Here is a 13,668-nt window from a genome sequence, read left to right as displayed (position 1 = left end):
AGCAACTTCACTAACGATCCAATGATACTCGCCTTTGAATAGATGTTCAGTCGAGGTTTGCCAGGATAGCAATTACGTGCGAACAGTCTTTCCGGGAAAGTCGGCGTGGTGACAATAAATTCCGGCTCGGTGGATGCAGCTTCGTCTTGTTCAGTGGATGCAGCTTCTTCTTGGTCGGTGGATGCAGGTTCCTCTAGTTCGGACTCCGTGCTAGATACTGAAATACAATGACCAAATCCAGACATTTACCCAACGCTTTATTTTTAAAAACTTTTTCCAAAGAATTTCACAGCGAAGCTTAGCGAAAGGAGATACCTGCATAACGAGACGCAGTTTTGCCTAGTCGGGGAATTTTCTTGGGATTTGCTTCTCTATCACTGGCGCATTGACTACGAGTCACCCTCCTCGAGGGCGTTACGCTGGAGGGGGATACCATGCCGATCTGGGTACAGTCGAGAGTGGTTCTTATGTGGGATTCTTCTTATGTTTGGTTCTCAATTGCAGCTGTTTAGAGGTGGTTCTAGTATATTTTGATATTATAGGGATGTTTTGGTTTTTCTAATTTCCTTCTTTTTTATTCTTTTATTAGTTTTTTTTTTTTATTTTTAAATTAAAAATCAAGAGGTGGCAGTCGTAATATCAAGAACCACGCGCGCCCTCTGTCGACATTTCATAATTCTGGAAAAGACGATTCGTCCAATTTGCTAATTTAAACTTGAGGTTGCCCAACTCCCTAATATCAAACTTGCAATTTGCCCAATTTGCCAATTTTTCCTTAAAAAAAAAACTTAAAATCTCAATATTAGACTATCATGCGAATTTATGTGGAGCAAGCTCTCTTATGAAGCAAAATATGAATTCTGAAAAAGAGGCGATAGCTTATTCATGCAGATTATTGACAAGAGTGCTCTCTATAAAACCATTTTCAATGGAAAGATGAATAATTTCACCGAGAATAAAGATGTTGCTTCCTTGCTTGCTTTCTCCGAAACTGAAAGCTATAATAAAATCCATCAACTCTCTTAACTCTGTAGAGCGGCTTGAGCAATCTCGAGGGCTTCTTCCACTGAAGATGCGCTGGCGAGTTTAGCCTTATCGACAATTGGTTGACTTCTTGCTAGCTTTGGGAGAAGCTGAAACTCCTGTGTAAAGATAATATACACAACAATGCAAAGGCATTGTTAAACCCAATATATAGCTTTTATATTCGTTAATAAACCCCATATGTAATTGATTGCAATGGTTCAGATTCATATGCTCGATTGAAATGAGGGAGTGTCTCTTCTTACCTCTGGAGAACCACTTTCTACAAGAGCACCTTTCAACCTGCCTGTGATACCATAATTACTCATAAAAGTTAGTTAAATCGCTAAGCTATGTTCTAGCTAGTGCAATGGTCAATGATTTACCAGAATCAATCCAGAAGGTAGCGATCTTGGGATCGAAGTTGCCAACTTCAACTGTTTCTCCCACTGGCCAATATGAATCATTCAGTGGGTTAGATATTGAAGATATATTGATTTGAGTAATTGAATGATTGTGTACTATTTAGGTTCTAACTAACAATATTTACCATTATCCCCATAAAACTGCCACCAGACTTTTCTTGAGCTGCCTTCATACTCGAATACTCTTGAGTAGAAGTACGGGAGATAATCATAACTGCAACGTTTTGTGCAAGACATGAACAAATAGGTGAAGAAGATATGTTGAGAGATACACAGAAGTCTACAGATTATGCCAGGGTGGAAGAAGCGCTTACGTGTCAGTGTGTGCAGTGAGCAGAGATTTCACGCAGTGTTGTGCAGAACGGCGGGCGTGATCAACATGTTCAACTCGGGTCATCCGATCATATATCTATTCATCAGACAATAACATGATGAGTTTACACAACACAAGATTGGTCGATTATGTGTTTATCCAGCAGCAAAGTACCTTTAAAGGGAAGGCTGCCACATCTCCAATAGCGAAAATTCCAGGGGTACTTGTTCTGAACAAGCCATCAACCTGTGGTTACGAGCTCTTATCAGCCTTATTGTAGAAAATACTAATGTAATTTCTCTTGAAGTTATAGCTTCAAAAACTGATGAATGCTGGAAATGAATCATTAGAATGTTTTGCGATAACAATACCTGAATGCCTCCAATAGATTTGTTCATGGACAAAGTTTCAAAGGGGCCAATAGCAGGCTTGGCTCCAATTCCGATCACAACCTGTAAAGTAAGGATACACAGGTTGAGCAAGAGTCAATATTTCATTGACCAGTCACAATTCCATTTGAAAGAGTTGTTGAAGTTGCATCATTTAAAAAAAGCAACTATACCGTGTCTGCCTCAATTGTAGATCCATCAGCAAGCTTAACAGCTGTTACACGCCCATCCGAACCAGCTTCTAAGTTATTTATCGAAGCGCCCTGTTCAACAGAAAAGAGGAACAAAGTTTACTCACTGTGTTTCTAAAATTCTTAGGTTTACAGGAAAACAAATGCTTTCAGTGTAAGGCATTGGTCGTGGGTTGTCTTACCTTGACAAACTTAACACCATTTTGACGGTATAGCTCTTCGTATCTCTGAGCAAGTGATGGAGTGAACAATCTTTGCAAAAGCTGATCTTCTGGGAATACAATCTATTATTGAATAGGGGAAAGACCAAAAGCAGATTAAGTTAGTATATGCATGCGAAAATGCAACTTCATTCGCTTATTATCTGAAAGTTCGTTTTATGCACCGAATTACTAAATATATACTTCATCAGTAGCACAATTTAGAGATTAAAGTCAACGGAATACTAACCGTTGTATCTAGGTTCCACGCAACAGCTGCAGCAGCAACCTCCATGCCGATGTAGCCACCACCAACAATGACAACTTTCTTTGACTTTCCCTGAATCATACATTGAAAAGGTTATTTCGTGCCAAGGAAGTTTAAAGTTTCCTGATGACGCATTGTGATGACATAAGTAGTAAGATTGCCTTCAGCTTACCAGAGATGAAATAAGTGAATCAGCATCTGCAACCTCCCGAATATAGTGAACCCCAGGCAAGTTTCCACCAATTTTATCTGGGAACCTGCAATAGAAATAGAAAGCAAATATTAAATATATCAATGGACAAGATCAAGAAGCCCTTCCCCCTGGTGTTTTTCGTTACAAAGTAGAATGTGTTCTTCAGTCACCTAGAGGCTGTACACCCTGTAGCGATAATCAGGGATCCATATTTTAACTGCTTCCCTGTGTTTGTCGTGAGGGTTTGCTTTTCAAAATCAGCTCCAGTCACTGGATCTTCATATATCATCTGTCCAAAAACAAATGTAGAAGTTGTAACACAACAGAAGATCACAACAAAAACCACCCATGTAGATTCCCACGATTAAACAAACTTAAGACTCATAAATTTGGGAAAAAAATGACACCTCAATCCCTTTCTCCTTGTACCAATCTGGTGTTTGCCTCTCTCCACCACCTCCAACACAAGTATGAAACCCCTGGCAGATACATTAACGATGAGAAACGCACTAATCATAAAATTAAACCATACAAATCTTCAAATGAGAAACAAGCCTAACGAGAACCCAATCCACAAATTTCATGTTTCCACCAAATAGCAGTAATAAAACAAGTCAAAAATAGATATGAAATCAAACATTAGTGTACAAGTGAAGGGCTAGCTAGGCTTACTGGAAGACGAGCAGGCTTCTTCTCTGGAGGGAACAAGTAAGCTTTTGTCAAGGCAGGTCTCTCATAAGGCGCGTAAGCCTAAAGATTACAACAATCACACACAAAAGAACAATCAAACAGAGAGTAAAACCAAGGGCGATACGATACTGAAGAAGAAAACACTTAAGGGATCGATCTTGATTCACCTCTTTGGTGACAATACAAAGGCGACCATCGGCCATTCCGTTTTCTACAAAGGTCCTAGCTGCATACCCCGCCGCATTTCCTCCCCCAATTATCACAAACCTAACAAGATTTACGCCATCCTAAACTAAATTCCGATTCACAAATTCGTCTATCCAGATTCGAAAAAAATCAGAATACTAACTCGCGATTCTCGTTGGCGAAGGAAGCAGTGACGACGCCTCTGGAGGCGATTCTGGAACCAATCGGAGAAAACCGAGCGGGAAGACGGCGAGCGAGGGAGGGAGAAGTGGGACACCAAAGAGACAATCCGGTCTTCGCTGGCAACGTGGTGGATGCTAACGCCATGGCTCTTCGAACTGCAACAACAGAGGGATTAGATCTAGGGTATGAAATCGAGGAGGAAGGTAGAGTGAGTGAGAGAGAGAGAGAGGGGACCTGGAGACATTTTTATAAGAAGAGCCGAAAATAATTAAATTATTTGAAGCAAGTGTGAGTCTCCCTGTAGTATTGGCTCTAGAACAAAGCTAAAGGGCATTAAGGCTTAAAAGAGTTTTTCGATATTGCGATTGATCAAGAAGGAGAGAGGATTATTGGAAAGATGGAGCTGACTTGTCTTTTTGCTTTTCGATTATAACCAAGAAAATTATAAACAAGAGTTGGGATTTTGTGACAAAGTCTATTCTTAACCAAACTTTACCGTATTCTAAGCTTCTTCTATCCGCATTACACAATTTTGGTTCGATCAATATTTTCCCATACTATGATGGTCTAATTATCTAACGAAGTGCATATGTACACTATATTTTATTTTAACCACACAATTTTTGACTGATAAAACCGTTATTTTGAATAACAAACCTATGACATAACATTCTAGTTGTTGGTTGCATTTCTATCTTCAAACTCGTTCCTCAGTTTCATATTAAGCGTCGGTGCAAAGAATTTTTTTACGTTAGTGTCATTTTTGACCTCAATACAAAATTTATTAATTTTATTCAGCAATTTATTTTTCCATTAGTTGAAATATGGTTAAGTGTATAGGTAATGATGTTTTATATAGAAAATATAAAAAATTAATTATTTTCTTAATCTGTGTGCACAAATTCAAATCGACACTTAAAATAAAACGGAGGGAATAATAACTTAAAATAAAAAAATGAAACAAAAGTCCAACAAATTACTATTTAATGTAAACTAAACATTTATCATATAATAAAATTATTAATATAACATAAATAGATAAACAAATAACATTAGATTGTATAAAATAATAAATATACATTTTCTAACGAAAGTGTTTGGAAGTTTGAAATGAGCTTTAATATCCTATAATCTTGTAAATCAATATAAGAAATATAAGAACTACATATTTCATGGTTTTCCCTATCAACATTTACTTAGACTAGATCCTTTCTCCGCGCTACGCGCAGATAATACATTTAAATTTGTTACATTTATCATTTTTATTTTTATATGAATTTTTGTATATTAAATTATATATAACTAATTTTTAAATTTGATTTTGATTTTATATTTTTAGTTTGAAGTAAGTACTTCTATTATATGTAACACAATTAACTAATAAAATATGAAGAATCAAGTCCGAGATTTTAGAGTTATATAAAAAAATATAATTATGTATAGAACATAAATTATCTTAGTTTAAAATATCGGATCTCATCTCGAATGAATTCACGAAAAAAATACTCCAATAACCTACTTAAAATATAAAACCCCATTTTCAAAAAAACAAAATGTACTTAATAATATTTTTTTACGTGTAATAGTTGAAAACTGACAATTGAATATCGATCTAGAATATTATTCTAATATATCTAATGGTAAAATATTAATTGTAATAAACAAATTTTGAATTTTGTAATATTACATGAATTATAAGTCTTTAAAATCTAAAATCTATTTTATTAATAATAATATATTTTTTATTAATTTATTATTTTGACGGTACAAAATATTGCTTTAGTTTTATTTGTATATTAATTTTTTAATAATTTAGTTTCTTTTTAAGTAATTTTAAAATTATCAAGAATATAATATATTTAAAATTATTTATTTAAATATATCCAAATATGATGTCTCATTTTTATGTGTGGTGTTAGGTTAAATAACACATTGTTGCGTGTTGTTCTATGGTTTTAATAAATATGTTGTCATTTTATTTTTATTACTACTAACATGATTTTTTAGTGATCAGTGATAATGTATTTTTAACATTATGTATTATATTTTATCGTATATTTTCTAACTCTTCATGATGTCACTTTTTTTTAGAATCATTTTAATTAGATAATAGGTTTAAAGATGTAAATAAAACTGTGTATGTTGTAAATTTAGACTTTTTAGTGTAACTGAGCACTATCAATTATGGAAATTATATTATGATTTTATTTTTACTAATTTTTTCTTTCTGGGTATATTTTTTGTTATATTTTGTATTTTTACAACTTTATTGTCTTATTCTTTAATTGCAGAGAATTGATATTTCCAATTTTTGTTTCACATACCTTAAAAGTTTTCGGTTGATTTTTGTTTGTTTTTTTCTCCAATTACAATGTACGGTTCGACCGTTTCTTTTTTTTTTGGATCAAACTACTAATATCATCAGATAGAAAAGCTTAAATTCCTAGAATGGAATGAGTATTTGTGCTAGAGAAAATTGCTTTAGCCACTAATATAATGAGATATTATAATATTAGAAGGTATGGAAACTCTTCTCTGTTGTCCTACGCTGGACATAATTAAGTTGTTGTCAATTGATTTTATATTTGTGATAACTGAAAATACATTTTTATTTCTTCCTTACATCATTTTAATTGGTTTACGGTTTCAACCATTTCTAATATATTGAGAGTAACATAATATTAGATGTAGATTATCTTCTTCCAATTAGAAATGCACAGAATGAGAGAAATTCAAAAGGTAAGACCACTTTACAATTTTGTCTTCATATCTATATAGAGTTAGTTTATAGAATACTCTATATGTTTCAAAATGTAATCAATTTTAATTAAAATCTGTAATATTTAAAAGTTATTACTTTAGAAAACTGTTATTTAATATATACATTTAATCAATTACACAGTAATTTACATAATTTATTTGGCCACACAATATCCAATAAATATAAAGTTTCATTGAAATATAAAAACAAATTATATATTGAAACAAAAAATACTTTTAAACCATTATATTATAAAACAAAGGGAATATTCAAATTATATTGAAACATTAGAATAGTAAGAATTAAAAAAGCTGAAATCTCAACGTTGATCATTTACGTCGGCCATGCTTTAGACCATCTCCAATGTATTCCTCTATTTTTTTTCTCTAAAATGGAAGAATTTCATAATAGAGATGAATTTGTCTCCGATGTATTTTTCTATTTTCTCTCCTAAAAAGAATATTCTTAATATATTCTTTTCTAAGTTTACAAATAATAGTTATTATTTGTGAAAGTTGAAAGCCAGCCTAATTTATTTTAGTATTTTATAAAATTATGATATTATTTACACTAAATATTTCTTTACAAATTATTATGTAAATAAAAAATATGATTATATTTATATAAATAATATATTTCACTAAAAAACTATTTTTGGTTATAATTGTTTAAATAAAAAGTTAAAGGATCATTTTGTAAAAACAAATAGAGGAGGTGACACGGCAAAAATATAGTTTCTCATTGGCCGATTATTTTCGTCTACATGGACATTCTATCTGAGGCTTATATCCTACAGTTTTAATTAAAATATGTAATATTTAAAAATTATTTCTTTAAAAAACTATCATTTAATATATAAATTTAATCAATTACACAGTAATTTACATAATTTAATTGGCCACACAATATCCAATAAGTATAAAATTACATTGAAATATAAAAACAATTTATATTGTGAAATAAAAAATACTTTTAAACCATTATATTATAAAGCAAAGGGAATATTCAAATTATATTGAAACATTAGAATAGTAAGAATTAGAAAAGCTGAAATCTAAACGTCGATCATTTACGTCGGTCATGCCTTAAACCATCTCCAATGTATTCCTCTATTTTTTTCTCTAAAATTGAGGAATTTCATAATAGAGATGGATTTGCCAAATGAGATATCTCTTTAGACACGCGGACAAGATCCTTTGCAGAGAAGCTCAATTTCTTCAAGTAACCAAGGATATCAAAACATCAATCCACACCATCAACGGACTGTGAATTAGCGGCTTTGATTGCTACGGAACACAAACGACGAAGATCAGACATCTCTTCTGTTGCAGTTGCGACCTTCGTCATCTTCGTCGGGGGCTTCTCCGCTGATCTTTCTTGTAAAAGAAGTAGCTAGGGTTTCACTCTCGGTTTTGGAAATCGATGATAGAGAGCAGAATATGGAAAGCAATATTGAGGAATTTCATAATAGATTTGTTTCCGATGTATTTTTCTATTTTCTCTCCTGAAAAAGAATATTCTTGATATATTCTTTTCTAAGTTTACAAATACTACTTTTTATTTGTGAAAGTTGAAACCAACCCAATTTATCTTAGTATTTTATAAAATTATGATATTATTTACACAAATATTTCTTTACAAACTATTATGTAAATAAAAAATATAATTATATTTATATAAATAATATATTTTCAGTAAAAAAATATTTTCGGTTATAATTGTTTAAGTAAAAAGTTAAAGAATTATTTTGTAAAAACAAATAGAGAAGGTGATATGGCAAAAATATAGTTTTTCATTGGCCGATTATTTTCGCCTACGTGGACACTCTATCTAAGGCTCAATTTGATATTTAATACTTAATTTTTAATATATTTTTGAACCATCGCGATAAATAAAAAACTTTTGAACTCGTAACTGGTTTCAAGATCCAATGATAATTAATTAACTCTATATACATAAATGATTTTATTTGGTAACAATCGCACTAAGAACAACAACTCCAAGCTTGTAAGACTTTGACATTACAGAATGTTAATAAAGCAGATTAAACGAGACCTGAGGTTTCATCTTGGAGAGGAGCGTCGTCTTTGATGCGCGGTGGTCTAAGAATGATAAGTCCGTACTCTATAGCTTCTTCTGAGTTGAACCTTTTCAATCTGCTCAAATCTTTGACGATCTGTATCATCATCATTGTTTAATTATTTTCATCATCATCAGCATATGCACTGAGAGGTGTCAATTATTATTATGACAACAAAACTAACCCTTTTCCGCAGGCTGTTCTGTATTTTTGGCTAGTTAGTTGAAGAGGTAATCTCTTATCCTTGAAAGCTCCTTTGCTTCATTTTGAATATCATCAGCCTGAAGGAATTTTGCAAGTGTATATATATAGCTTTACCATGTTACTATAAGAGAGGAAAAATATTTTTTATAGTCCATAACTCAGAGAGATAAGCGGCTTATAGCTGCACCAGCTGACCACGAGCTGCACCAGTAGGTGACTGGAGAGCGATCCTTAACAATGGCATCGCAAACCGTTGACCCTTTCAAAGAAAATAATAATTCAACTTCAAGTTCCTTAGAGTCTAGCTAGCATATAAGATCAATTTGGTTTCCACATGCTTCAAAAGAAAGTGAAATAAATAGTACTTTTTCAGCGGCAGCAAGAAAAAAACCTGCAAGGTTTTAGACAAGCCCAACACAATGTGTCCCAACCGGACATTTCAAGCTCTTCATTGTATCATAGATAGCTAAACTTGGAGTTAGCTACAGAAAAAATATAATAATTTTTTTTAAGTTTAGACAAGTATTGTAAGCAAAGAACAAAAAAAATTGTGAAAGAGAAACTCACATCACCGCCAGGTCCATTAAGGAACATATAAATCCTCCTGGAGTGATCAAGAGTATCAAGATACAACATAGTTGCTAATATCTGGTTGCTAAAACTCTTCATCAATGTTCTGTCCAATGAAGATCACACGCTCTCGATACTGCAACAATATAATCAAAGTTTGCATTTGTTCTTTCTCTCAAAAATTATGTAAAAGTTGGATATACCTAGGGAAACCTATTGCCAAGTGCCTTCCTCTCGGTTTATGTAGGTGTACCTATAGGCATCATCTTCACCCGTGACCAACTCGCTTTCCCTGTACTGCAATAACACAAACCACAAAGCTAATGCCCAGCACATTCAAAGGCAAACCTATTCCAGAAAAAGAACATTGAGAAATACCTGGATTGCAAACTTTTGTGGATCCTGCCACAAAACTCCTATTCAACTTCTGATGCCCATTTGTCAAAAAGCCTGAACACAATTCCGACAAACAGTTGTAGTAACATTAAATAAATCACTTCACTCGTAAGGGACTAACCATATTCGATTTAAAGACAGAAACTTTCGAAAAGATTAAAAAGAAAAAGGAACATATACTTGCAGATTAAGGCTTCAAGCCAGAGTAAAGCTTAATGCTACAACTATAAAAAAAACATATAAACAATCAGAATCATGTTATTTGCAGATAGAGAGAAAGAGATTCGACTTGTATAAGAGCTATAAAGTGATTCCCATGAATTCACCATACTTCTTGATGTTTTTGGAGTCCAAAAACGTAGCAGGCGAGCAACAATGAACTGTGAAGATCTACCCAGTCGGAGAACATCGAAGGCGGATTGCGCAACAACATCGGAGGAAGACATTTTCGAATGATCAATTAATTGAGAGTGATTGTGAAGATTCATCCCACTCGCAATCCTCTCCAATCATATATAAAAGGAAGGAAACCGAGAGGTCGAGAATGTTATTGGGTTGAATGAGAATCACATTAATTAAGGGAATTTAGTAGGATATGTTGAACCTCGTTGAGCGTTAAGGAAGGTAAAGAGTATGAAAGAAAAAACTTCAGACTAAGTTTAGAGAGACGGTGAGGTTGAAGAAGAGTCGGAGAATGGAAAAAAAAGACATAAACGGAAATGGTCTTCCTGGGCCATTGACATCAACACGCGGGCTCATAAAAAAAATGGAAGCCCAACATTACCAAAGCCGTGCTGATGTGTCCGAATGCAGGCTTTCTATTGGACGATTTTTCTATCCTACATGGATGGCCTAACGGAGGCTTATATCCCCTTTTTATTACTTGTTTGATGACATTAATAATAGTTTTTGAAAAATTAGATAACATTGACATATATAATTTTTTTTTTAAACTAAAGTTAAAAGCCAGTTTATAGTTTAAAAGGTTCATCTTAAAATGAAGAAATAAATCATATTTTCAAATTTGAAGTAATACTATTTATTATTTCAAAATTTTGAAAAAACTACATAATTTATAGCTTTTTGCAAGAAAATGGTACATATATATGAAAAATAAAGATCATGGTAAAATACTTATCAAAACTTGAAAAAGTAAAAATATAATTTTAATGTTAAAAGTTTACTGAAACAGTTCAGTTGAAAAATTCTAAAATTTACCACAAATTTGGTAGCATTTTTCGGATTTATCTTTAAGTGATACAATTTTCATAAATACTTTAAGTTTGTGACAAAAAAAAACTAAACTAACCATTATAAATCATTTATAAATGTTTAAGAATTATTTATAGAAATTTATAAACCTAACATCTTCCCTTAAATACTAAACCATAAACCATAATCATTATATCCTAAATCCAAATATTATGATATTTTTGATTGAATATTTTTGGAAAATAGTATCTAATTTAAAGTAAGCAACTTCTCAACAGTAGTTTAGATAAACACAATACATCAAAGTTTTTCATTTCGACGTGTAAAGCTTTGAAGCTTCGACGACATTTTCTGGATATTATAAAAGATAACAGTTTCAATATATTTTTCTCTTCATCAATTTAAATGTCCACAAATCGAATTAGTTTTGTATATTATGCATTAACCATTTAACAAAAGATTAAGCAAAATTATATATGAAAATATATAGAAGAAGATGTAGACACAATGATATGGGCCGTGCCAGAAGAGTTCTGAAACACAAACATGGACAAAAAAAAAACGATAACACAGAGCTAAGAAAATAAATATCTTATAACCCCCAAAGAATTACAAAACTTTGAAATGTCACCCCCAAACATTTTAAAATATTTATACAACTGGCGCTGAAAGTTTCCCGGCTTGCTCCAGCACCTCTAGAATCTCCGCACGACTCCTCACGATCCTATGGAAGACCTCTCTGATCTGTTGCTGCAACGGCACAAGCTCCTCCTCCATTCTCCGGCATATCTCCGCCATCTCCGCCACTTGAGCTGCTGCAGACTCAGCAGCCTCTTTCTCCGCCGGATAATGAAATCCATCGGCGAATTCAATCAGCGAGTGACCAAGCTTCTCCATCCTCGTCATCTCCTCCATCAATCCCGCTGATCCTTTCTTCTCCTTCTTCTTCCACTCATCTCCGATCTTCTCGTGGATTCCGACCAAACTCTGAGCCCAATTCAAATGCTTCGGCACCGGCAAGTGATTCGCTAATCCAGCTCTCTCCTGACACGGAACCGCCGCCGTTAAAACCCACATCACGAACACCGTTACAGTGCTCATTATAAACATCGGCAGAGGCAACCCCGCCGCTTCGTTGCCACGTGGCGGCGTCAGATTCGCCGTCATTGCGTGGATCTGTTTCGCCGCCGACCAGTTTCTCCCGACGGCCCACGAAGACGATTTCAGCTGACCGATCGTCGCTCCTCCTTTACTCGCCGCAGACGATCCGCCGCCGCGGCGACCGAACGACCACGATCTCTCTACCGTCTTATTCCCTCCGCCACCGCTGCTTACATTCTCTTTGTCCTCGATGCTCAACGCGATGAGTAGATTCGCCAGCGCGCGTTTCGCTCGCCTCACGTTACCGTCTCCTAACGGACGTTGCTCCAAGGCTGCCACGGCGATCTCAGCTAGGCGCTGGTAATGTCTAACGGAATCGATTCCGTTAACGACGGCGGTACAGATGTCAAGCGCTTTAATCGACCGGTCTAACATTTCAGGAACTAACCGGTCGAAAGGCGGTTTAGAAATCTGGGTCGGGTCACGGCCCATTAAGAGAATCGCTTTGAATTCGGCTTCGCAGCAGAGGAAAACATCCATAAGCTTACGAAGCCAAGTCACGGACATAATCTGCTCCGTCGCGGCTACGGAAGCAACAGCGTCCGTTTCATCGGAGGGTGGTTGTGGTGGTGGTGGAGGAGTGAGAAGCTCGGTGAAACGATCGGCGATGTGTTTTTGGAAAAGCTCGAGATCTTCTTGCTCTTGTTCGGTGTTGACGTCGGTGAACTGGTTGCGACGAATACTAATCCGGCCGAGGAAGGATCCTTGATTGTCCTGCGCAGGTCTCATGATTATTGAGTCAATAAGAAGATTGGGAAGGTTTTAGAAATGGTCGATTTATATACGGAGAGTTAAAGAAATTTGTGGTCCCAGAGGTTAGGCAAAAAAGAAAAGTAAAGGAAATTTGTGGTGTGCATGTCTTGTCGGAAAGCTTGAGACCCGTTCTTCGTGCGCAGTTACCTCTTTTTGTGTGTTCCATTTTGCCCTTTGTAGTTGTTTTTGGCATCTTTATAGTATTTGATTGAGAATATGTAACTTATCGTGGTACGTAGTGATTGGGAAATATTCAAACTGCATGCTGTTTATATTTGTTTTTGTAACTTACATGCTGTTTGTATTTTACTAATTAAACTGAATGCTCCTTTATTTAAAAAACTAGGGTGTCTTCTTAGATATAATTTTTCGATGATACGATTATGTGGTCAGTATTTATCTGTGAATAATATTATTTAGCGTTTTTTTTTTGGTTAAACTGAAATTTTATAGATTCTTACTTTCCATGA

General features: G+C 34.4%; 3 protein-coding genes and 1 pseudogene across 3 annotated transcripts in view; all 4 read right to left on the bottom strand.

The window, feature by feature from the left end:
- The window catches only part of LOC106314291, a 4,286-nt gene extending 3,818 nt beyond the window's left edge, over positions 1-468 (bottom strand). The window contains exons 1-2 of the mRNA XM_013752190.1: positions 316-468; positions 12-217 (exon numbers count right to left, since the gene is read on the bottom strand). Coding sequence (XP_013607644.1) covers positions 12-217; positions 316-436 — 327 coding nt within the window. The 5' untranslated portion in view covers positions 437-468. The remainder of the gene's footprint in view (positions 1-11; positions 218-315) is intronic.
- A 319-nt stretch (positions 469-787) lies between these two features.
- Positions 788-4,481, bottom strand: LOC106312828 (monodehydroascorbate reductase, chloroplastic). Its single transcript, XM_013750493.1, has 17 exons — positions 4,296-4,481; positions 4,042-4,216; positions 3,860-3,959; positions 3,675-3,752; positions 3,410-3,481; positions 3,173-3,291; positions 2,982-3,066; positions 2,792-2,881; positions 2,524-2,625; positions 2,324-2,413; positions 2,133-2,213; positions 1,936-2,007; positions 1,763-1,857; positions 1,574-1,662; positions 1,410-1,472; positions 1,290-1,330; positions 788-1,142 (listed from the first exon to the last, which is right to left on the bottom strand). Exons 1-17 carry the CDS (start codon positions 4,303-4,305, stop codon positions 1,023-1,025), a joined length of 1,482 nt encoding a protein of 493 aa, XP_013605947.1. The 5' UTR covers positions 4,306-4,481; the 3' UTR covers positions 788-1,022.
- A 4,385-nt stretch (positions 4,482-8,866) lies between these two features.
- Positions 8,867-10,518, bottom strand: LOC106314290 (annotated as a pseudogene).
- A 1,251-nt stretch (positions 10,519-11,769) lies between these two features.
- On the bottom strand, positions 11,770-13,368 carry LOC106315730. The gene has a single exon (XM_013753543.1). It carries the CDS (start codon positions 13,172-13,174, stop codon positions 11,936-11,938), a length of 1,239 nt encoding a protein of 412 aa, XP_013608997.1. The 5' UTR covers positions 13,175-13,368; the 3' UTR covers positions 11,770-11,935.
- Positions 13,369-13,668: the final 300 nt, after the last annotated feature.

This window comes from Brassica oleracea, chromosome C9, assembly GCF_000695525.1.
Source record: "Brassica oleracea var. oleracea cultivar TO1000 chromosome C9, BOL, whole genome shotgun sequence".
NCBI lineage: Eukaryota > Viridiplantae > Streptophyta > Magnoliopsida > Brassicales > Brassicaceae > Brassica > Brassica oleracea.
The sequence above is the reverse complement of the archived record's forward strand: the minus strand, read 5'-3'. Positions and strand labels throughout refer to the sequence as shown.